The 27,253-nt window shown below is 35.8% G+C and overlaps 1 protein-coding gene across 4 annotated transcripts in view; it reads right to left on the minus strand.

The window, feature by feature from the left end:
• TDRD3 (tudor domain containing 3) overlaps positions 1-27,253 on the minus strand; it is a 191,349-nt gene that overhangs the window by 90,351 nt on the left and 73,745 nt on the right. For all 4 annotated transcript variants that reach the window (XM_030922261.1, XM_030922259.1, XM_030922260.1 and 1 more), the window contains exons 6-8: positions 11,393-11,464; positions 9,274-9,423; positions 935-1,075 (exon numbers count right to left, since the gene is read on the minus strand). In XM_030922261.1, the coding sequence (XP_030778121.1) occupies positions 935-1,075; positions 9,274-9,423; positions 11,393-11,464 (363 nt within the window). The remainder of the gene's footprint in view (positions 1-934; positions 1,076-9,273; positions 9,424-11,392; positions 11,465-27,253) is intronic.

The raw sequence follows: 27,253 nt of genomic DNA on the forward strand, positions 1-27,253 counted from the left end.
GAGGTCAGGAGTTTGAGAACAGTTTCACCAATATAGTGAAACCCTGTCTCTACTAAAAATTTAAAAAAAAAAAAAAATAGCTGGGTGTGGTGGCAGGTGCCTATACTCCCAGCTACTCAAGAGTCTGAGAGAGGAGAATCGTTTGAACCCAGGTGACGGACGTTGCAGTCAGCCAAGATTGAGTCATTGCACTCCAGCCTGAGCCTGGGCAACAAGAATGAAACTCCATCTCAAAAAAAAAAAAAAAAAAACCCTCTGATCCCTGAATGATCGCTGAGACTAATTTGAAGTAATAATAAAACTCCAGTCACTCACGATAGCTGGCTCTGCATGAATTACTCTTTCTCTATTGTAATTCCCTTGTCTTGATAAATCAGCTGTATTTAGGCAGTAGGTAAGGTGAATCCATTGAGCAGTTACATAACACTAAGGAGAAAGCCAAGAAATCATGGAAATACCCACAAATGCTCTAATATTGTTATACTGCTGAATTTACCCACACTTGTAACCATCTACCTCTGAGCTCTTGTTATATGAAATAATAAACCCCCATGGTTTAAGCTGTTTTTGCATAATTTGTACACTATAGAGAAAAATCAACCAAAGTTATTCAACCTCTAAAGGCAGAGGAAAATGAATTTTTGCCAACATCCTTAGATTTGAGAACACTGCAGCATGCCAGAAGTATGTTTGACTCCACTCATTTATCTTAAAAATTCAAGAATATTTTGCAATTGGGTCCACATAATACATATGCTTGTTTTACAATATTCTTCCCAAAGAGCAGTAGAAAACAAAACAAAATCACTTTAGACAAAATTTGACAAAAGATGTGGGGAAGGTGGGGAAACACAGAAAAATGTACGTAAGAAAGAATAAAAGAATCATTTAAAGAAGTAACACTTTAAATTTGTGGTTGGTTCTTTAGCCTTACCAGTTCTCTATAGACACCATCATGTTTTCCCTCTGATTTGGTTGACTTTTCTTTCTGTAAAACTTCCCTATTTCGGTTACCAGCAGCATTCATATTGAGATTACTTCTGGCACCACCACCACCTCCTCCAAATGTCTTGGTCTTTAGATAAGAGAAAGATAAAAGAGAGGCATGTAAACGGCATTTAAAAATAGCTCTAAAAACTAAGCTATGACTAAAAACAACTGAAGTAATTAAAAGTTTCTTAATTATATTTTACATGAAAAAATAAAATATTAACTTATTCTTTTTGAATAGCAAACATATCTACTAGTCACAATCTCTCTTATTCACAAATCCAGGCCAGGCAATAAAAATAATTACATGGTTTGTGAATAAAAGAGAAGTCATGAAAATAAGTGTACAACTATAGAGAAGAATATGATACAAGCATTATAAAGATTACTTGTTAAAATGATTTTAGGTAAAATACTTAGACTACTGTCTTGAGAGTTGGGTTCTAAATCCAGCTACCAGGCAAGGTTATCTTTAGAATCGTTAAAATTATGTCCATAATTCAGTATTATGATTGCATAATCTTAGTAAACAAGTTTGAACATTAGATTAAAACTCTCATTACTAATTTATTATTTACATGAATCAGGTAATATGTCATTTTTTCCCAACTACATATAAAAGCTTTTAAGTCTGTATTTCTTATTTGGCCTATCTTTTTTGAATAAATATATGTGACATTAAATTTGAAATTTTGATTTGATATGATTTTTGTTTTTCAAAACTATTAGGAAAAGATTAGGACATAAAGAATGTTGGTTTGGAAAGATACAAATTCATAACTGAAAAGCATCCCCAGTTGTTACCTGTATAGTATGAAACATTTGGTTATACAATATTTTTATAATATTTTTTGTTTTTGTTTTTTGAGACAGGGTTTCATTCTGTCACCCAGACTGGAGTGCAGTGGCACGATCTCAGCTCACCACCTCTGCCTCCCAGGCTCATGTGATTCTCCAGCCTCAGGCTCCTCAGTAGCTGGGATTACACCACTACCACCCGGCTAATTTTTGTATTTTTAGTAGAGATGGGGTTTCACCACGTTGGCCAGGCTGGTCTCAAACTCCTGACCTCAGATGATCCACCCACCTTGCCCTCCCAAAGTGCTGAGATTACAGGCATGAGCCACTTCACCTGGCCAATGTTTTTTATAGTTCTAATAGATATAATAAAAGAAGACACTAAAACAATTTTTATTAGAGACAATGACCAATATTTTAAAATATGTTTTAAAATGATTACAGTAAGGAAACATCTTAGATATAAATTTATATAACATTAGAAAATTATTTTATACAGAATAAAATACAAAGAAGTATACATGAAAATTGTGTTTAAATGTTGGATGAGCACTAATGGATAACATATGAAGTATCTCTATTAGGTAGCTGATAAACTACAGTATTTACATTTAACTCAAATCAAAATTAAAACCACATCTTCAATCACCAAAGATTCATTACTAGATTCATTAAATTTTTGGTTTATGGAATCCCAGAAAAAAAAAAATTGAAATGCCTTCATAGTCATTACTTGTATAACTAGAAAAATATATTTATTAATGTGATACAAAATTTATTAGACTGGGAGACAAGGTAGCACAGTTAAGCACATTGGCTTTGGAACTAGACAAGGCTGGGACTTATCTTGGCCCAGCCACTATCTTTAGCCTTCAGGCAAGTCACTTAACATCCACTTTCCACAGAGCCTCAGGTTTTTCATCTTTAAAACTGGGATTAGAAAACCTACCTCATTGGGATATTGGGAGAATTAAATGACATCATTGATACGAAGTGATTATCTCAGTAGTTGGCACATGACAAACACTCAATAATAGATGGTATTTACTATTTTGGTTAATATACTGGAAAAAAATTACCTGAAAAGTCTGGAATCTCACCTGCTCCAAATTAAATATATTTCCAAAATTTACAACCCATAATTCCAAAAGTGTTTTTTCCTTTGGTGCCAGTGAAATAGTCCCATCTTCTGGATGCATTTACTTATAATTTTCTTTCCATTTTATGGATTAAGGAATAGGATAAGTAGCATTTTCAGAATTGCTTTTTACTGCTCTAAAATAGTTAATACTCATTCATATAAATATCTAGAACCATCACAACCTAAACATTACCCATAAGGTAACTGGTGTTGCCCTTTATGGGCCACACCTTTTTGTTCATATTATATGAATTAGGCATCCATGAGATCATCATGACTGCGAAACTCAAGTGGGCCTTAATGCTGTCTAGCAATCTTACCATATTTCCCTAGCCCATACACATACCTAATCTTCTAGACCACTATTTTACACATTCTCCTCACTTCTCAAACCTCCTCCTCTCATGTCACTGTTGACCATGCTTACTTCTTTATTAAAAAAAAAAAAAAAAAACTGAAATAATCATTAAAGAACTCACATAGATTTTGACCACATCAACCCACACACTGTTGGTACATGCATGGTTATACTTTATCTTAATCCCATATTATTTATCATACCACCAATCATATGAATGTTAAGAGGAATGAGGATGGAATAAACAACTTCCTCGTTTCTATATTAATTCTAAGTGCTCATCTTATATAACTTTTCAATTGCCTTTGATAAGTTTAACACTTCCTTCTCCATAATCTATTTTCTTCATTCTCTGTTTTTATCCTGTTACTGGTCATGCCTTAGGTGGTTCCACTTCTGCCATCTAGGCTGTAAGTTCAATTTGAAGTATTACAGGGTTCATTCCTTAGCTTTTTCTGTTCTCTATCAACACTCATTCCTTTGGTGATCTCATTTGGCCTCATAATTTTCAATACCATCCATATGTCTACAACTCTCAAGTGCATGTATCTATTTTAAAGCTAATTCTTCAATCTTACTGTCCATTAAACATTATGTCTATTACTGTCTATTAAACTACATGCATGTCTGGTAAGTACCTCAATATTCACATGTTCAAAACGGAGCACCAAATCTTCCTCCCCTCACATCTGCTCCACTGCAGGCTTCTTCATTTCAAGGCAAGCAACTCCAACGTGCCAATTTCTCTGGGTAAAACCTTTAGATTCATTCTTTTTATTTTATTTTATTTTTTATTTTTTATTTTTTGAGATGGGGTTTCACTCTTGTTGCCCAGGCTGGAGTGCAATGGCACAATCTTGGCTCACTGCAACCTCGGCCTCCCGGGTTCAAGTGATTCTCCTGCCTCAGCCTCCCAAGTAGCTGGCATTACAGGCATGCGCCACCACGCCCAGCTAATTTTGTATTTTTAGTAGAGACAGGGTTTCTCCACGTTGGTCAGGCTGGTCCCGACCTCAGGTGATCCGCCCGCCTCGGCCTCCCAAAGTGCTGCGATTACAGGCGTAAGCCACTGCACCCGGCTAGATTCATTCTTGATACCACATGTTCTCTTGTACCCTATATCCAATCTCAGTAACCCTAATGGCTCCTCCAAAATTCCAAAATCTGACCACTCTGCACTACCTACACAACTGCTATATTTGTCCAAGCCATCATCATTTTTTTTTTTAAATCCTAGATTACTTTAATAATTCTCTATTTGTTAGTTTCCAATTTTCCTTCTCTATAACCAAGTCTGAACACAGCAGCTAGAATTACTCTTTTAGAATATAGGTCAGCTGATGTTATTGCCGTGCTCAAAACATTCCAAAGGCTCCCATTTCTCCTTGAATGAAGTATAATGTCTTTACAATAGTTTACAGAGCCCTACATAAGGAAACCTCCATTATCTCTCTTGACTTTAGCTTCTACTACTTGTCCCTCTGATCTCTCTGCTTCCACTGGTCACTCTGCTGTTTCTCTGTGCTCCTGCTTTAGAGTCTCTGCCATGGCTTTCCTTTTGCCTGGAATACTCTTGCTCAGATAACCAAGTAGTTAATTCTCTTACCTCCTTCATGTCTTGGCCCAGTTCTCACTATCTTGAGTCCTAAACAGACTATTATATTTAAAATTGCAATCTGCTTATTTACTATGTTTATATTACTATGATTCAGATCTTCTAAGTTACATCGATTGAGTCCCACAATTATCACTGGATAACCTTTGGCAAGTCCCAAGTTTGTTAGTTTTGAGGCTCCATCAATTCTCTCAAATATAAATTGAGATGTTTTGATGGCTGCTATAAAAAAAAAAAAAAAAAAAAAAACTAAGATGCTTTAATTATCAAATATTTATGGGAAAATATAATATCAATTGTGGCAACAAAAAGAAGCACATTACAATAGGTTAACTATGCTCCAATAAATAGACAGCTGTAACTGCATCCAACAAAATCCTTGGTAGAAAAGTTCATTTGAGTTCAACGTAAATCAAAAGAAGATCTTTCTATAATCATTTTAAAAATATATATTCTCAATATATTCTGAAACTCCATAATTTTAGAAATTTCTGGAAAAAAATATGTTTCATGCAAATTATGTAAAACATATTAGTTTAAGAAATGGTAAAACTGGTTTTTTAAAAGTATGCCTTGGATAGAGGAAAAAATAAAGAGTAGCAATAGTCATGTTTATTGAGAGCTTTGAGCAAGAGTATTATGATTTGTGCCAAGTAGCAGTAGTATTGGCTCTAAATGTTTTAATTCTCACATATGAAGTAGGTACCATTATTATCTCCGAGTTGCACAGATGAAAAAAATAAAAAACAGGGGATACAAAAAGCTGAATAACCATCCAAAGGTGTCAGCAGGATATGCTTCCAGTCTGTGATTCCAGGGCTTGTACTTCTGGCCCCTACATTAGACTGACAACAGAAAGACATTGCGGGAAGAACAACCAAAATTCAAGAATACTACTACTTACACTTCAAAATTAAATAGGAAAGCAATTATAAGCTAAGTTTCATTACAGGTTTTGAATAAAGAAAATAATTTCAATCTCATTGGTTAAGAAATGTCTATGTAGCAACTAATTTATGACCTAAAATTTCTTATCAATCTAAAAGAAATCAATAAATAACTAGGAAAAACACCTATTACAAATAAGTAAAAAATTCAAAATAATAAAAAGAGAAACTTTGGCTGTCAATAATATAAGAGGGAGGGGTTTGTTGCTTCAGGATGTTGGTCTGGGCAAAGATTTTTTGGATAAGACCACAAAAACACAGGCAAACAAGTAAAAATAGACAAATGAGATTATATCAAACTAAAAAGCTTCTGTGTAGCCAAGAATTCAATCAACAGAGTGAAGAGACAACCTACAGAATGAAAGAAAATAATTGCAAACTATTCATCTGACAAGGGGTTAATATCTAGAATATATAAGGAACATAACAATTCAAAACCAAACCAAAACAAAAAAATACACCCAGCCAGGTGTGGTGGCTCATGCCTGTAATCTCAGCACTTTGGAAGGCCAATGTAAGCGGATCACCTAAGGTCAGGAGTTCGAGCCTAGACTGGCCAACATGGCAAAACCCTGTCTCTACTAAAAATACAAAAAAAAAAAAAAATCAGCCAGACGCAGTGGTGCACACCTGTAGTCCCAGCTACCTGCGATGTTGAGGCTGGAGAAATAGCTTGAACCCGGGAGGCAGAGGTTACAGAAAGCCAAGATCACACCACTGCACTCCAGCCTGGACGACAGAGTGAGACTCTGTCTCAAAAAAAAAAAAAAAAAAAAAAAAAAAAGCCAAACAATCCAATTTAAACATGGACAAATGATTTGAATATCACTTTTCAAAAGACCATACAAACGGCCAATAGGTATATGAAAAAATGTTCAACATCATTTATCATTGAAATCAGCCCAATAGTCCCATAGACCGTTTTTTTGTATAAACAGAAATTGACCCTTCTGATCTTAAAGTCTGAAACTTTCATTTGATTTATCTTTATCTGAGTTCCTTCCTCAGGAAATGACACTTAGGCCTTTCAACAAGTATCAAGAACTAAAATTCACCAGACCACCACATCCAGACAATGAGATGCCACACCCCTCATTCATCATAATTGCTTCCTTACCCCTCCTTCCTTCCTGTTTTCCTGCACATAGATTTCTTCTCTGCTATATAAACCCTAATTTTAGCCCATCAGGGGGATGGATTTGAGACTGACCACCCATCTGTTCAGCAGCAGCACCCAATTAAAGCCTTCTTTCCTGGCAACACTCATTGTCTCAGTGATTGGCTTACTGTGCAGTGAGCAGCAGGATCTAGACTGAACCCTGGGTGTCTCAGTAACATCATCAGGGAGATGCAAATCAAAACAAAATGAGGTATTATCTCAACCCAGTTAAAACTGCTGTAATCAAAAGGACAAAAAAAAAAAAAAAAAAAAATACCGGTGAGGATTTAAAGAAAGAACTCTTATGTACTGTTGGTGGGAATGTAAATTAGTGCAGCCATTACAGAAAACAATATGAAGGTTGCTCAAAAAAACTAAAAATAGAACTAGCATATGATTCAGCAATCCCACTACTGGGTATTTATCCAAAGGAAAGGAAAGCAGTAGGTCAAAGAAATAACTCCCATATTTACTGCAGCACTAGTCACAATAAACAAGTTATGAAATCAACCTAAGTGCCCACTATCAGATGAAGGGATAAAGAAAACGTGTTATACAGTCATCCTTTGTTATCCGTGAGGAATTGGTTCTAGGACTCCCACCACTCTCCCACTCCTAGCAGATAACAAAAAACATGGATGCTCAAGTCCCTTACATAAAATGATATAGTATTTGTATATAACCTATGCACATCCTCTTGTATACTTTATTTTTTTTAATTTTTATTTTTTGAAATGGAGTTTCGCTCTTGTTGCCCAGGCTGGAGTGCAATAGTGCAATCTTGGCTCACTGCAACCTCTGCCTTCTGGGTTCAAGCGATTCTCCTGCCTCTGCCTCTTGAGTAGCTGGGATTACATGCATGCATCAGCATACCCAGCTAATTTTGTAATTTCAGTGGAGACAGGTTTTGCTATGTTGGTCAGGCTGAGGTGATCCACCCGCCTCAGCCTCCCAAAGTGCTGGGGTTACAGGCATGAGCCATAGTGCCTGCCATTCCTATATATTTAAATAATCTCTAGATTACTTATAAATTCCTTATATGGTACAAATGTTATATAAATAGCTGTTATACTATATCATTAGGAAATAATCACAAGACAAAAAAAAAAAAAGTTTGTACACATTCAGTATAGATGCAACCATCCCTTTTCCCCCCACAAATATTTCTGATCCACTGTTGCTTGAATCCATAGTTAGGAAGAGCTGAATCCACAGACATGGAGAGCTGACTGCCTGTACATAATGGATTATTATTCAGTTATAAAAAAGAAAGAAATCCTGCCATTCTCAGCAACATGGATAAACCTGAAGGACATTACATTAAGTGACATAAGCCAACCACAGAAAGACAAATACTGCATATTCTCACTCATATGTGAGAGATAAAAAAGTTGTCTCATAGAAGAGCAGCACAGTAGTTACTAGAGGCTGGGAAGGGTGAAGGTTAAGGGAGAGTGGGAGAGGTTGATTAATGGGAATTAAATTACAGTTAGGAGGAATAAGTTCTAGTATTCTATGAAACACTAGGGTGATTATAATTAACAATAATTTATTGTATATTTCAAAATAGCTAGATGCGTTTTCAATGTTCTCAACACAAAGATGGTAAATGTTTGAGGTGATGGATATAGTAATTACCCTGATTTGATCGTTACACATTGTATACATGTATCAAAATTCACATGTACCTCATATATATGTGTAATTACTATTTGTCAGTTAAAAGGGAGGATTTGTGTGTGTGTAAATACACATATGTAAAGATAAAAATTATTTTTTACTATATGCTAAATAAAATTAAGTATAAAGACAAAAATGTTATTCCTGACCCAGTGACAGAGCCGCTGATTTTTATTCATCTCTCAGAAGTTGCTATTTCTCATAAGTTGCTATTAATAAGGGGAAATTATCTCCAAAAAAGTGGCAACTAGCCCATCTAATAATAGGAAACTCCCTGCCAGAATAAAAAGTGTGTTCAGTTGCTACATTGTTTTAAAAAAAGGAAGAAGGAGAAAAGGAAGGTAATTTGCCAGCAAGAGTAACTTATTAGAACTACCATGGAGATCTGGAAACAGAACACATGAATAAAATATGTAAGATCCCATAAAGTGGCAGGGCATTCCCACTTACGGAATATGCAAGAAGAATAAGGTTAAGCGTTTGTTGAATTAGTTAGCTTATATGAAAAGACAATAACGATCACAAAAAATCTAAATAGAACATAATGATAAGAAATAAAAAATGTGTAATGATTTGATTTCTTACTTCTTTGCTCTTTGCAACTTCAGCAATAGCAGCCGTCCTTTGCTTTTCAAATTCATCATTATCATTTGTAGGTTTGATAGGCATTGTAACTTGCAATGTTTTTCTTCGATCAAGTTCTCTGCTATCCACTTGGACATGAGATACACACTTCTGGTAAAACAAGTAAGAATAAGTCAACTTAGTAGTTCCAAAAGAGATTCAAGTTTTCATTAGAAAATAATACTTCTTCAAAAGTATCTTGTATCTTTTACAATAGCTAAAAGCATACACAAATAAAATTCTATCCCATGTATTTAAAAGTAAAAGTAGAAAACCAGGAAAGTAACTTTTCAATAAACATAACTAATAAATAAAATTAAAAGCTATATAAATATGGGGTCAACTAAGCAGGGCACATATTTAAAACATACAATGGTTCAAGAGAGCTAACTTTCATTTTAGGGTAATAAATAATTTTAGATTTCAAACAGTCTTGAATAATGCACAATAAGATATAAATTTGGTTTTGCAATTAAGAGCTTAATTCCCATATTATACCACAGTATCCCTATGTGGATTGGTTAGTACAATTATATTAACATATAAAAAGATGTCTCTGCACTTATAAACCACACTCTAAAAACATACCTTCCCCCTACATTGTAGGCTTCAAAGTTTTTATACTTTTGTCTCATAAAGTAAAAAAAGGCATCACTGCCTAAAAAGAAGCCCTCGATTCTGATCTTCAGTCCAATCTTACCAGTAAAAATCATATAAAATGAACTTTTTCCCAACTCATTAATAGGGAAAATGAGAAGATCTCAAAGAAATGTGTTCCACAAATACAGAAAAATTTCAGTAATACAAACATATCATGTTGATGCCCATACACAGCCAGCATTACCTACCTTCAACCCATGTACAAGGCTGTAAGATGCTATATAAGAATTTTTTCAGAATGAACTTTATAACCAAATAATATTATTGAAATTATACCCTTTATTATATTCTCTAACCCTCAAGAAGCTATAAAATACACTTCAAAGTCTTAAGAATAATTAGATCATAAGTCTCTCTGGAAGAGAAATGTTATCACCAAAATGTTTAAGGGTAAATTTTTACATATATACTATTATTTTCAAATATAAGTTATTAGAATGTTTGCACTGTTTTCCCTATGGGGGTTTTCATTACACTGGGAGAATATCAACCATCAACATGGATCACACCATAGGACTTCATACTTCCTTTTATCTTGGCTATCTCTTCTTCCAAACTCAGTAAAAAAAAAAAAAAAAAAAAAAAAAATCAACATTATTTTTAAAATGCTTTAAAATAGGTTTGATGCAAAAATGACTTAAACTTAAGTTAGAGTAGATCTTGCAAAAGGCTTTTAAAGAGGGTAACAGTCAAATGATCTTACTAAATACCAAAATTTAGACACATAGACACATAATAAACCTTATTATGGAAATGTACATCTGTTGCCTACCTGTTATGTCCATAACTCATTGCTACTCTTAGCCAGCCCAGCACTCTTGAAGAAAATTAAAGAGCAAATGCAAGACAGATTACCAATAGCTAAATTTTGATGGCATCATCAGGAGAAGAGCAAGTTGCCACATGAATTATTCTTAGAATTGTCAGGGATAAAGCAAGAGCAGGCTGGAGAAGATTGTTGAGAATCGATTTGATGCTGAAGACAAGTGAAGTCACAAGATACTGGTCAGAAGGGAAGATGCTTCAAAGCAGCACTTTGATCACTCTGTGAGGCTTTATTTTTCTCTCCCCCTCTAATGTTTTTAATGAACAAGTGAGAAATTATGACATATTTTTGTCTTCTTACTTTTGAATTTCTCTTTAAAAAAACCCTCTCCCATCCTATTTTAATTAGTTATAAGTTACTCTTCAGATATGGCTCTTAATTGCTTCAGTCTTTGGGTTAACAGCTCTTGCAAACATCAACAATATAATTACAGTGAAGGAAAAAAACCTCAAAATTATTAAATTCCTTGAACTTCGTATTTCCAAATAACTCCATAACCTCTTAATAAATAGTTCAGCACATAATGAAACACAGCTTGAATGCTAACAAAAAACACTTTTTCCTAAATTCATCCGCCAACACAAAAGTCATTACCTGTCCAAAAGGCACAAAAGGAGGTGGTCCACCTTCAGTTCCAATATTGCTTCTATTGTGTTTTGATAAGCTCTGTGGAAAAAATCCAGTCACAAAGGAGCAGTTATACATAAAAAATATATCTCCAGCATTTATATTGTAATAGGAATCTACCTATTTGAGTAGATTCTTACAAGAAATAGGAAAAAAAAGGTCTTCCATAAAGTATTTCAAACCACAAAAAAAAATATTATTCTTAGCTTCAATAATTAGGCAAAGACTCTTCTCACATATTACCAAAACACATATTCACATATAACTTACAGAAATATTTATCAAGCCGTTCCCCTAAGGAGAAAACAGTCCTCTTAAGAAGCAAATTCAAAAATAACAAACTTTGGTAACAGAATTCCATTTTAAAGCATAAAGCTATGAGAGACAAATATTACCTGGAAATTATCTTCAAAAATAAATTTTTTAGACACAAAATTTATTAGTTAACATAAGGGTGATTTCTAACTACTTAAAGAGAACAGATTGTTATAGTATATAATATGGAGGTTCTTTTAATTATACTAAAATTTCCTTAACTTTCCTTATACTATATTTTCCTGTTTTGTTTTGCAAAACAATTCATATTTTGAAAAAGTATTCAACAAATTATTCATTAACTAAAAATAAGCTTCCAAATCCAACTAATTTTAGTTTTCTTTTTTCCTGAAATCTCATAAAGCTAGAGAGATAACAATGTATTATGAAAATGGAAAGAAAATCTTCTGGCAAAAGCAATTTCTCACATGATAAAGTCTTTCTAAAATCCCATAAGGAGTCTTCAGGACTCTCTTCAGTTATCTATTCCTCTGATTTATTTTGGTTTTGAGGTATTAATATATACATACATCTGTCTTACTAGTTGTTACTTAATACATCTCAACTTTAAACTTTTTGTGCATTTTAATCATTATCATTACAGAAACCATTATGATCAAAATATGATGTATAGTAGCAGCTGACAAAGTTAAAAAAAAAAAAAATCACCATGTGCAAATTCAAGCATATTCCAGAGTTCCTGAATCGTATAAACACTGTATATTTTATAAAGATAATTAAGAGTAATGACAAGCACAACATTCAGTTTATTTAGCAAAAAATAATTTAAACTGTATGAATATTTTAAAGAATGCCACATTTCTTTAAAGCCTATATTTAAGATATTAACCTAATTTTTAAAAATGACAAATGCATACAATTATCAAGAGGCCCTTTCCTTAATTTAAATAATAAACAAAGACTATTCAAACAGCTATAAATCATTTCAACTTACACTATCATTTCCTTTAAAAGTTCATGAATTGCAAATAACACCATAGCTCAATAACATTATATAATTAAAAATATATTACAGGATCTGATAAAGGTACATGAGCAATCCTTACTCTCTCTTTAAAAACAAATAACAGGCCGGGCGCGGTGGCTCAAGCCTGTAATCCCAGCACTTTGGGAGGCCGAAGCAGGCGGATCACAAGGTCAGGAGATCGAGACCACGGTGAAACCCCGTCTCTACTAAAAATACAAAAAATAAGCCGGCTGCGGTGGCGGGTGCCTGTAGTCCCAGCTACTCAGGAGGCTGAGCTAGGAGAATGGCAGTAAACCCGGGAGGCGGAGCTTGCAGTGAGCCGAGATCGTGCCACTGCACTCCAGCCTGGGCGACACAGCAAGACTCCATCTCAAAAAAAAAATAATAAAAATAAAAAAATAAAAATAAAAACAAATAACAATCTTGACAATGTGTAAGAAACAACTGTTTTAAGACACAGGATAACAGATAATGCAAGACTATTATCCCTGAGAGAAGGCAAAAAAAAAAAAAAGGTGAGCTATGGCTTTCTGCTTGTAACCATGATGCAGACAGAGATCATAGAGAGCTGAGTTGAGAATATCAGTCTCACAGTTCAAGCAGGCTGATGCAACTGGAAGTTGTGGGGCTGTTTCAGAAAGAAGAACCTGCATAGAAAAGAAGCTCCAGAAACTCTCATAGTAGTTCCCTTGAGTCACTGTGGAGAACAAGGCTGAGCAAAAAAGAGTTGTAAGCTGAACAATTCCCAGAACTCATAAAGGGTATACAGACAATCCACCCAGATCAGACCATGCAGACTAAAAACTCTTTGGACATTCATTCAGGACAAGGAGTAGAAATCCAGAGGGCTAAAAAATATTTGGAACAAAGGCTATGCTAGATACTCCTTTCAAAGCTTGAATACATGTCTTGAAGGGGTCAAATTGATCAAAAGTAAATTAACTGTTGACCAAAGCTAAGTCTTATACTCATTAAAGGAAAATAGCAAAATCCAGGCTCTCAACAACTACCAACATCACAATGTCCAGAATCTAAGCAAAAACTACAAGGCATGTCAAGACAGAAAAATGTGACCATAACCATCTGAAAATTTAGACAAGAGAAACAGGGCCATAGATGACAAAGATGATGAACTAGCAAACAGAGTGTTAAACAGCTATTAAAACTATGTGTAAGTATTTAAAATAAAACATAAATTCAACTAGAAAAGAAAAATACAAAAAAAGAAGAACCAAATGGAACTTCTATAAAAGAAAAAAAACACCAACAATGAAAACTTCATTGGATGGGCTTAAGAGTAAATAAAATAAGACAGAAGAAAAGATCAGTGATTTTAAAGGTATAGTAATAGAATCTACCAAAAAGAGGCTGGGGAAAAAAATGAATAGATCTTCAGTGACTGGTCGGAAAATTACCAGCAGTCTAATGTATGTGTAATTGAAGATATAATACAAAAAAAAAAAAAAAAAAAAAAACACAGTAGAAAGAGGGAAGAGAAAAAAATACATACGAAGAAATAATGGCCAAATCACATTTTTCTAAATGTGATGAAAACAATAAACTCATAGATCTAAAAAGTTCACTGAAAACCAAACAGGATAAAACACACACCAGCCATGTTAGGTACATCATAATTAAAAAATCGAATTGTTGAAATCAGTAATAAAGAAAACACTCCTCTAAGAGTCCCTGCCTGGCCATGACTGCAAGTAGTGCAGCTCCCACTGCCCCACCAGAGCACTTCTGCTGACAGCCTCCTGCCAGAATTTGTTTGCTTATGACCTCGCTGCCACCCCTTCAGAAAACTTCCCACCTGCTGAGTCCCTGCCACCCTCTCAGAATGCCCCCCTCCTGTGGTACACCTCACCAGAGCTGCCCACCCAAGGCAACCCAACTACCAATACCAGAGTGCTTCCCACCAGATTGTACCCCCTTCCCATATGGCCCCCTGCCTGCAGTGCCCCTTACTGGGGCACTTCCCACCAAAAGCGCCCCAGTTGTCACCACAGGAGCATTTCCTGCATGTGGCCCCCTTGCTTGCAGCACTCCCCATCATGTTGGCTATAACACCCCCTGCCTGTGGGGCCCTCCTCACTGGAGCACTCCCACTTGCAGCACCCTACACCCATGGCATTCTCCTGTGAGAACACCTCCAAGCTGAGGTAAATAATAATTGAGAAAATGAACAAAACTTCTAAGAAATATGTGGTTATGTAAAGAGACCAAACATACAACTCTGACATTCCAGAAAGAGAAGAAGAGAGAACAATCAACTTGGAAAAATATTTGAGGATACAGTCCACAGAACTTTTCCAAACCTCATTAGACAGGTCAACATGCAAACTGAAGAAATTCAAAGAACCTCTGTGACATACTATGCAAAAGAAAAAAAATCACAAAGGCAGCTAGAGAAAAGGAGCACTTACAAAAAGAATCCCATTCAGCTAACAGCACACCTTTCAGCTTAAAACTCACAAGCCAGAAGAGAATAGGGCCTATTTTCAATATCCTTAAAGAAAAGAAATTCCAACCCAGAATTTCCTTTGCTTCATAAGCAAAGGAAAAATGAAGTCCTTTTCAGACATGCAAATGCTAAGGGGATTTATTACTACCAGACCTGCCTTACAAGAGCTCCTAAAGGGAGTGCTAAACATGGAAATGAAGAAATGATACCTGTCATCACAAAGCACACTTAAACACATATTTCACTGACACTATAAACTATGCAATCACGTCTACATAACAACCACCTAACAATACGATGACAAAATCAAACCCTAACACATCAATATTGACCCTGAATATAAAATGGTTAAATGACACACTTAAAAGGAATAGGGTGGCAAGTTGGATAAAGAAGCAAGACTCAACTGTTTGCTGTCTCCAAGGGACCCATCTCACAAGTAATGACACCCAGAGGCTCAAAGTAAAGAGACAGAGAAACATCTTTCAGGCAAACACAAAACAAAAAAGAGTAGAGGTCGCTATTCTTCTGTCAACTAAAACAGACTTTAAACCAACAACAATTAAGAAGCACAAGGAAAGGCATGACATACATAATAATAAAGAATTCAACTCAACAAGAAGACTTAGCTATCCTAAATATGTACATACCCAACACTGGAGCACCCAGATTTATAAAATAAGCTCTTCTTGACCTATGAAAAGACTTAGACAAACATGATAATAGTGAGACACTTCAACACCCCACTGAAAGCATTAGACAAATCATCAAGGCAGAAACATAACACAAAAATTCTGGACTGAAACTCAACACCCAATCAATTGGACCTAATAAACATTTGCAGAATCCTCTGCCCAACAACCACAGAATATACATTCTTCTCATCTGCACACAGAACATAGTCTAAGATTGACCACATGCTTGGCCATAGAGCAAGTCTCAATTAATTCAAAAAAATCAAAATCATACCAAGCACACATTTGGACCACAGTGCAGTAAAAACAGAAATCAATAGCAAGATCTCTCAAAACCACACAATTACATGGAAATTTTAAAACTTACTCCTGAATAACTTCTGGGTGAACAATGAAATCAAGGCAGAAATCAAAAAATTATTTGAAATTAATGAAAAGAGAGACATAACATACATCTTTTAGATGCTGCTAACACAGTGATAAGAGGAAAGTTTTTAGTGCTAACCATCTACACAACAAGAAGTTAGAAAGTTCTCAAATTGGCTGGGTGTGGTGGCTCATGCCTGTAATCCCAGCTCCTTGAGAGGCCAAGGTGGTCAGATCACTTGAGGTCAGGAGTTCAAGACCAGCCTGGCCAAGATGGTGACACCTTGTCTCTACTAAAAATACAAAAAAAGTCAGCTGGGCATGGCATGGTGGTGCGTGCCTGTAGTTCCAGCTACTCAGGAGGCTGAGGCAGGAGAATTACTTGAACCCCAGAAGCAGAGGTTGCAATGAACCAAGACTGCACCACTGCACCCTGGCCTAGATGATAGAGTGAGACTCCATCTCAAAAAAAAAAAAAAAAAAAAGTTATCAAATTAACAATCTAACATTGCACCTAGAAGAACAAGAATAAAAAGAACTAACCCTGAAGCTAGCAAAGGAAAAGAAATAACTAAAATCAGAGAACTAAGTGAAATTGAGATGCCAAAATCCAAATAAAAGATCAATGGAAACAAAAGATGGTTCTTTGAAAGAATAAACAAGATTGATAGACTGTGGACCAGGCACGGTAGCTCATGCCTGTAATCCCAACACTTTGGGAAGACAAGGTGGGCAGATCACTTCTGGTCAGGAATTTGAGAACACTCTGGCCAACATGGTGAAACTCTTGTCTCTACCAAAAATGCCAAAATGAGCCACATGTGGTGGCACAGGCTTGCAATCCCAGCTACTTGGGAAGCTGAGGCACGAGAATTGCTTGAACTCTGGAGGTGAAGGCTGCAGTGAGCCGAGATTGCATAACTGCACTACTCCAGCCTGGGAGACACAGCGAGACTCTGTCTCAAAAAAGAAGGAAAAAAAAAAAGGTTGATAGACTGCTAGCCAGATTAACAAAAACGAGAGAAGATCCAAACTGGCACAATCAGAAATTACAAATATGATATTACAACCAATCCCACAGAAATACAAAAGATTCTCAGAAACGACTACGAACATCTCTATGCATACAAATTAGAAAATCTAGAGGAAATGGATACATTCCTAGAAGCAGTCTCCAAAGACTGAACCAGGAAGGGGGTGAAATAAAAAGTTTTGAAACTGAATCATTAATAAAAAAAACCTCTTAACCAAAAAACATTCTAGACCAGATATATTCACAGCCAAATTCTATAAGACATATGAAGAAGAACTGGTAGCAATCCTACTGAAACTGTTCCATAAATACCAAGGAGGAGGAAATTCTCCCTACTTCTTTGTACAAAGACCAGCATCATCTTGATGTCAAAATCTGGCAATGATGCAACAACAACAAAAAAACTTCATGCCAATATTCCTGATACATGCAGATGAGAAAATCTTCAACAAAATACTAGCAAACTAATCCAGCAGCACATCAAAAAGTTAATTCAGTATAATCAACTGGTCTTTATCCCTGGGACACAATGTTGGTTCAACATATGCAAATCAATACATGTGATTCACCACATAAACAGAATTAACAACAAAACCACATAATCATCTCAATAGATGCAGAAAAGGCCTTCAATAAAATTCAACATTCCTTCATGTTAAAAACTCTCCACAAATTAGGTAACTAAGGAACATACCTCAAAATAATAAGAGCCATTGTGCTGGGCAGAGTGACTCAGGGCTGTAATCACAGCACTTTGGGAGGCCAAACAAGGAGGATTGCTTGAGACTAGGAGTTCGAGACCAGCTTGCGCAACCAAGATCTCATCTCTACAAAGAATTTAAAAATTAGCCAGAGTTGGTGGTGTCCACCTGTAGTGTCAGCTACTCAGGAGACTGAAGCAGAAGGATCCCTTGAACCCAGGAGTTCAAGGTTATATTGAACTATGATTGTGTCATTGTGCTCCAGCCTGTGTGACAGAGTAAGACTGTCTCAAAAACAAAAATAATAATAAGAGCCATCTATAACAAACCTATAGCCAACATCATACTCAACAGGCAAAAGCTGAAGCATTCTCCTTGATAACTGGAACAAGACAACGATGCCCACTTTTCACTACTTATATTCAACATAGTACTAGAAGTCTTTGACAGAGGAATTATGCAAGAGAAAGAAACATATGACATCCAAATAAAAAAAAAAAAAGTCAAACTATCTCTCTTTGCCGATGATATCATTCTACATCGAGAAAACCCCACAGACTCCACCAGAATTGGTTATTATTGGAACCAATAAACAAATTCAGTAAAGTTTCAGCGTACAAAATCAATGTATAAAAATCAGTTGCATTTCTATATGCCAATAGCACCCAGACTCAAATCAAGAATGCAAACCCATTTACAATGGCCACAAAAAGAATAAAATACCTAGGAATACAGCTTAACAAGGAGGCGAAAGCTTTCTACAATAAGAATTACAAAACACTGCTCAAAGAAATCAGAGACAACACAAACAAATGGAAACGTTCCATGCCCACAGATAGCAAGAACCAATATCATTAAAATGGTCACACTATCCAAAGCAATTTACAGATTCAACACTATTCCTATCAAACTATCAATGTTATTCTTCACAGAATTAGAAAAAAAAAAACTATTCTAAAATTCATATGGAACCAAAAATGAGCCCATATCACCAATACAATCCTAAGCAAAAAACAAACAAACAAACAAACAAAAAAAAAGCTGCCCAACTTCAAACTGTACTACAAGGCTACTATAACCAAAACAGAATGGCACTGGTACAAAAATAGTCACACATAACAATGAGTACTGGGTACAAAAACAGACTCATGGACAAATGGGACAGGATAAAGAACCTAGAAATAAATGACACAACTACAAACACCTGATCTTTGACATACTTGACAATAACAAACAATGAGGAAAGGACTTCCTATTCAATAAATGATGCTGGGATAACTGGCTAACCAATATGCAGAAGATTGAAACTGGACCCCCTCCAGTCATCATATGCAAACATTAACTCAAGAAGAATTAAAGACTTTAATGTAACATCTAGAACAATAAAGAAAACCTAGGAAATGCCCTTCTTGAGACTAGCCTTGGCAAAGAATTTATGACCAAGTCCTCAAGAGCAACTGTAACAAAAAACAAAAATAACAAGTGGGACCCAATTAAACTAAAGAGCTTGTACACAGCAAAAGAAACTATAAACAGGGTACACAGACAACCTATGGAATGGGAAAAAATATTTGTCAACTGTACATCCAACAAAGGTCTACTATCAAGAATCTGTAAGGAATTTAAACAAATCAGCAAGCAAAAAACAAATAACCTCATTAAAGAACAGGCAAATGACATGAACAAACATTTCTCAAAAGAAGACATATAAATGGTCAACAAATACATGAAAAAAATGCTCATTATCACTAAAAATTAGAGAAATGCAAATCAAAACCACAATTTGATACCATCTCATAACAGAATGGCTACCATTAAAAAGTCAAAAAACAACCACTGCTGGCAAGGTTGCAGAGAAAATAAAATACATATACACTGTTGGTAGGAATGTAAACTAGTCCAGCCACTGTGGAAAACAGTTCGGAGATTCTTCAAAGAACTGAGTTGAACTACTATTACTTCACATAGACACATGCGCTCGTTTGTTCATTGCAGCACTATTCACAATAGCAAAGACATGGAATCAACAAAGAGGTCCATTAACACAGAACTGGATACAGAAAATGTGGTAGATATACATGATGGAATATTACACAGCCATAAAAAGAATGAAATAATGTCCTCTGCAGCAATATGGATGCATCTAGAGGCCATCATTCTAAGCAAACTAGGGCAGGAACAGAAAACCAAATATCACATGTTCTTACTTATAAGTGGGAGCTAAACACTGACTACACATGGACACAAAGATGGGAATAAGAGACACTGGGGACTGCTTAAGGGAGAAAGGTGGGAGGAGGAAATAAGTTGGAAGGCTACCTATAGGGTACTATGCTCATTACTTGGGTGATGGGGTCTTTCATACACCAAGCCTCAGTGACACACAATTTACCCATGTAAGAAGCCTGCACATCATGCACCTCCTTAACCTAAAATAAAAATAGGAAAAAAAAAAAAAAAAAAAGGAAAAGGCTTAAAAGTAGATAGAGAAAAGATACATGACATAAAAAACATTGCTATAGACTATAGATAGTATAGTAGGTAATTGACAAAGAAATGATGTCCTTAAAACACTAAACAAAAAATGTAAAAATCTTTCAACGTAGAAACATGCATTCAGAGAAAATATCCTTAAAAAGTTAAAAAAAAAAAAAATTCTGACAAACTAAAACTAAAACACTTTATCATCAGCTAACCTGAACTAAAAGACACACCATGCAGGAACTTGATCTTTACCAAAGAAAAGAGCGACGGACAGAAATGGTAAATGTGTAGAAAGACAAAAATATCTTTAAAAATGTTTTTCATTGTTTTAAAAAACCCTTTAAGGGAAAAAAAAAAATAAACCATGTGTTGTGACCCTTGTAACGAATGTAAAGTATATGACAAAACCAGCATAGAGACAAAACTGGGTACATGAAAGCATAAAATTGTATGGGTCTTACAATATGCATAAAGTGGTATATATTATTGAAGGTAGAAAGAAAGAAGTTAAAGGTACACATCTTAAACCTTACAGCAACCACTTAAAAACAAAAACACAGTCATATAGTGCAGGGTCCAGCCCTACAGGGTCTGTGGGTTTTTTCTCCTCATGTGCAGAGATAAGAGATTATAGAAATAAAGACACAAGACAAAGAGATAGAAGAAAAGATAGCTGGGCCCAGAGGACCACTACCACCAAGGCACAGAGACTGGTAGTGGCCCCAAATACCTAGCTGCACTGTTATTTATTGGATACAAGACAAGGGGGCAGGGTAAGGAGTGTGAGCCATCTCCAATGATAGGTAAGGTCACGTGAATCACGTGTCCACCAGACAGGGGGCCCTTCCCTGTTTGGCAGCCAAGGCAGAGACAGAGAGAGGACAGCTTACACCATTATTTATTCTATGCATTTCAAAGACTTTTAGTACTTTCACTAATTCTGCTACTGTTATGTAAAAGGCAGAGACAGGTGTACAGGGTGGAACACGAAAGCGAACCAGGAGCATGACCACTGAAGCACAGCATCACAGGGAGACAGTCAGGCTGCGGACAGGCCTGACATTAGTCAGGCCTTCCACAAGAGGTGGTGGAGTAGAGTCTTCTCTAACTCCCCCAGGGAAAGGGAGACTCCCTTTCCTGGTCTGTTAAGTAACCGGGTGCCTTCCCCAGGCACTGAGGCTATTGCTAGACCAAGGTCCACTAGGTAACGGCGCCTTCGCAGGCACTGGCGTTACCGCTAGACCAGGGCGCCCTCTAGTGGCCCTGTCCAGGCATAACAGAGGGCTCACACTGGTCTTCTGGTCACTTCTCACTGTGTCCCTTCAGCTCCTATCTCTGTATGGCCTGGTTTTTCCTAGGTTATAATTATAAAACAAAAATTATTATAATATTGGAATAAAGAGTAATACTACAAATAATTAATGATATTCATATATAATCATATCTGCAATCTATTTCTAGTATAACTATTCTTATTCGATAAATTTTCTTTATTATACTGGAACAGCTTGTGCCCTCAGTCTCTTGCCTTGGTACCTGGGTGGGTTGCCACCCACAATATAGCTGATAAACTAATAATGCAGAAAACAGAATCATTTAAAAAATGCAATTCATTTAAAAGGAAGTGCTATGATTTGAATGTCCCTCCAAAACTTATGTTGAAATGTAATTGCCATTGTGACAGTGTTAAGAGGTGGGACTTTCAAAGGGTGATTAGATTATGAGTATTTTTCCCTCATGAATAGATTAATGCTGTTATCACAGGAATGGGTTAGTTATCTTGGGAGCAGAATCCTGAAGAAAGATGAAGTTTATCTCCCAGCCTCTCTCTATCTCACATGCTTACTTGCCCTTCCACCATGTTATGATGCAGCAGGAAGGCCCTAGTTAGATACCAAAGCCATGTTATTGTACTTCTGACCCTCTGGAACCGTGAGAAATAAATTTCTTCTCTTCATAATTACCCAGTCTGTGGTATTCTGTTATAGCAGCAGAAAATGGAGTAAAACAGGAAAGAAAAAGCAAAACAACAAAAGAAATAGCAAGATAGGAGAATTAAAACTTTCCATACTGAGTTCCATTACAAGTAAATGGTCTACTAATGCTGAAACTCTGTACTCATTAAACAATAACTCCCCCATTCTCTCCTCCCCCAGTCCCTGGAAATCACCATTGTACTCTCTCTATAATTTTTGCTACTCTCAGTATCTCACATAAGTAGAATCGCATGGTATTTGTCTTTTTATACCCAGCTTATTTCACTTAGCATAACGCCCTCTGCCGCTATAAACATGGGTACACAAATATCTCTTCGAGACCTGTTTTCCATTCTTTTGGGTTTATAGCCATAAGTGGAATTGCTGGATCATATGGTAATTCTATTTTTAATTTTTTGAGGAACTGCCATACTGTTTTCTGTAGCAACTATGCCATTTTATATTCCTACCAAGAGTGCACAAGGCTTAATTCCAATTTTTCCACATCTTCACCAACACTTGCTATTTTCTGGGTTTTTTTGTTTTTTGTTTTTTACAGTACCCATCATAATGGCTAATGGCTGTCAGGTAGTATATCTCACTGTATTTGATTTGCATTTTGATTAGTGATATTGAACATTTGTGAATGTGTTTAAAACTACTGTATATCTAAGATGGTTAAGACGGTAAATTTTACCTGCATGTTAACAAAATTTTAGAAATTAGGAAAAAAGTAATTTATCCTCAATGAAAAACCAGTAATCAGAATCCCCTACCATATAAAAAGCATTATAGACGATGACCAAATGGGATTTATTCCCAAAATACAAGAATGCTTTGACATATAAAAATCAATCAATGTAATGCATTAACACAATGAAGCAGGGGAAAACACATGATCATCTCAATTGACACAGAGGAAGCATCTGACAAAACTCAACACACTTTTATAATAAAAATATACAACAAACTAAAAATAGAAAGGAACTACTCAAACCTAATAAAAGCCACATATAAAAACCCCACCACTAACATCATATTCAATAGTGAAGGATTGAAGGCATTTCCTCTAAGATCAAGAACAAGAGAAGGATGTCATTTTCATCACTTTCATTCAACACACTATTAAAAGTTTTAGCCAGGGCTAAATAAGGCAAGAAAAAGAAATAAAGGTATTCAAATTGAGAAGGAAAAATAAAATTAACTCTTCACAGATAACATGACCTTATATGTAGAAAACTCCAAACATTCACACTAAAAAGAAAAAAAAAAAAACTGCCAGAATAATAAATTCAATAAAGTTGCAGTATGCAAAATCAACACAGAGAAATCAGTTGTGTTTCTCCACACAAACAATTTAGAACAATATGAAAAGGACTTCCCAGGGTCATGAATTGAAATATTTAATATTGTTGAGGTATCAATACTACCCAAAGTGGTCAACAGAGTCAACATAATCCTTATCAAAATCCCAATGATCTTTTTTTTTTTTTTTTTTGCAGAAATAGAAAAATCTATCCTGCTACAGATTCAATGCCATTCCCATTAAGCTACCAAAGACTTTCTTCACAAAATTGGAAAAAACTACTTTAAAGTTGATATGGAACCAAAAAAGAGCCCACATCACCAAGACAATCCTAAGCCAAAAGAACAAAGCTGGAGGCATCACACTACCTGACTTCAAACTATACTACAAGGCTACAGTAACCAAAACAGCATGGTACTGGTACCAAAACAGATACATAGACCAATGAAACAGAACAGAGCCCTCAGAAATAATACTACACATCTACAACCATCTGATCTTTGACAAACCTGACAAAAACAAGAAATGGGGAAAGGATTCCCTATTTAATAAATGGTGCTGGGAAAATTGGCTAGCCATATGTAGAAAGCTGAAACTGGATCCCTTCCTTACGCCTTATACGAACATTAATTCAGGATGGATTAAAGACTTAAATTTAGACCTAAAACCATAAAAACCCTAGAAGAAAACCTAGGCAATACCATTCAGGCTATAGGCATGGGCAAGGACTTCCTGACTAAAACACCAAAAGCAATGGCAACAAAAGCCAAAATTGACAAACAGTATCTAATTAAACTAAAAAGCTTCTGGCACAGCAAAAGAAACTACCATCAGAGTGAACAGGCAATCTACAGAATGGGAGAAAATTTTTACAATCTACCCATTTGACAAAGGGCTAATATCCAGAATCTACAAAGAACTTAAACAAATTTACAAGAAAAAAATCAAACAACCCCATCAAAAAGTGGGCAAAGGATATGAACAGACACTTCTCAAAAGAAGACATTTATGCAGCCAACAGACACATGAAAAAATGCTCATCACTGGCCATCAGAGAAATGCAAATCAAAACCACAATGAGATACCATCTCACACCAGTTAGAATGGCGATCATTAAAAAGTCAGGAAACAACAGGCGCCAGAGAGGATGTGGAGAAATAGGAATGCTTACACTGTTGGTGGGAACGTAAACTAGTTCAACCAGTGTGGAAGACAGTGTGGCAATTCCTCAAGGATCTAGAACTAGAAATACCATTTGATCCAGTCATCCCATTACTGGGTATATACCCAAAGGATTATAAATCATGCTGCTATAAAGACACATGTACATGTATGTTTACTGCAGCACTATTCACAATAGCAAAGACTTGGAGCCAACCCAAATCTCCATCAATGATAGACTGGATTAAGAAAATGTGGCACAGATACACCATGGAATACTATGCAGCCATAAAAAAGGATGAGTTCATGTCTTTTACAGGGACATAGATGAAGCTGGAAACCATCATTCTGAGCAAACTATTGCAAAGACAGAAAACCAAACATCGCATGTTCTCACTCAGAGGTGGGAACTGAACAATGAGAACACATGGACACAGGGTGGAGAACATCACACACTGGCGCCTGCCGGCGGGTGGGGGAAGTGGGGGAAGGATAGCATTAGGAGATATACCTAATGTAAATGACGAGTTAATGGGTGCAGCACACCAACATGACACATGGATACATATGTAACAAACCTGCACGTTGTGTACATGTACCCTAGAACTTAAAGTAAAATTAAAAAAAAGAAAAAGAAAAATCTATCCTAAAATTCATATGGAATCTCAATGCTGAATAGCCAAAACAATCCTGAAAAAGGTCTCACTTTCCAATTATGAAACTTAATAAAAAGTTTCAGTAATCAAAACAGTGTGGCATAAAGATAGACATTTAGACCAGTGAAACAGAACACGTAATCTAGAAATAAATTTGTTAATATATGGCCAAATAATTTTTTATGAGGGTGACAAGATCATTCATTAAGAACACTATTTTCAAAAAGTAGTGCTGGGAAAACTGGATATTCGCATGCAAAAGTATGACTGGATTCTTTACTAATACAAAAATTAACTCAAAATGGATCAAAGACCTAAGCATAAAAGCTAAACCTATAACAACTCTTCAACAATTCTATGCATCAAAAGACACTATCAACACAGTGAAAAGACAACAAATGAGATGGGAAAAATATTTGCAAAACATATTATCTTAGTAGGGACTGATATCCAGAATCTATAAATAACTCATACAACAACAACAACCACCACCAACCTGATTAAAAAAGGGCAAAGAACTTGAATAGAAATTTCTCCAAAGAAGATATACGAATGGCCAATAAGCACACAAAAGGATGCTCAGTATTACTAAGCATTAGGGAAATACAAATCAAAACTATAATGAAGGCTGGGCACGGTGGCTCACAACTATAATCCCAGCACTTTTAGAGGCTGAGGCCAGCAGATCACCTGAGTTCAGGAGTTGGAGACCAGCCTGGCCAACTCAGTGAAACCCCATCTCTACTAGAAATACAAAAATTATCTGGGTGTGGTGGTGCACACCTGTAATCCCAGCTACTTGGGAGGCTGAGACAGGAGAATCGCTTGAACCTGGGAGGCAGAGGTTGCATAAGCCGAAATCGCGCCATTGTACTCCAACCTGGGCAACGCTCCATATCAAAAAAAGAAAAAAAAAAAAAAAACTACAATGATATTCTATTTTACCCATGTTAGAATGGCTACTATCAAAAAGACACAAAATATCAACCGTTGGTGAGGATGTAAAAAACTAGAACCCTTATACAATCCTGGTGGAAATGAGTGTAAAGTAAATATAAAACAGTATGGCAATTCTTCAAAAAATTAAAAATACAATTATATGGTCCAGCAATCTCATTTCTAGATCACACACAAGAATTGAAAGCTGGGCCTCAAAGAGGTATTTGTATACCCATGTTCATAACAGCATTATTCACAAGAAAACAACCCTAATGTCCATTGATGGATAACTGAACAAAAGATGGTATAGATATACAATAGAGTACTATCCAACCTTAAAAAGGAAGGAAATTCTGACACACGCTGCAACATAGATGAACATTGAAAATACTATGCTAAGTGAAATAAGACAGGCACAAAAAAGATACATACTGTATGATTCCACACATATGAGTTACTTAGTCAAATTCAGAGACAGAAAGTAGAATGGTAGTTGCCCGAGACTGAGAGGAGGAAGGAATGCAGAGATACTGTTTAATGGGTACAGAGTTTAAGTTTGAGAAGATGAAAAAGTTAGGGAGGTGGATGTTGGTAACAACTGTGCAACAATGCGAATGTTCCTAATGCCACTGAAATTTACACTTAAAAAATAGTTAAGTTTTATGTTAAGTTAAAAATGTTAAAGTTAAGTTAATGTTAAGTTAAAAATGTTAAATTTTATGTTATGTATACTTTGCCACAATA

This window comes from Rhinopithecus roxellana, chromosome 18 (genome assembly GCF_007565055.1).
Source record: "Rhinopithecus roxellana isolate Shanxi Qingling chromosome 18, ASM756505v1, whole genome shotgun sequence".
NCBI classification, from domain to species: Eukaryota; Metazoa; Chordata; class Mammalia; order Primates; family Cercopithecidae; genus Rhinopithecus; species Rhinopithecus roxellana.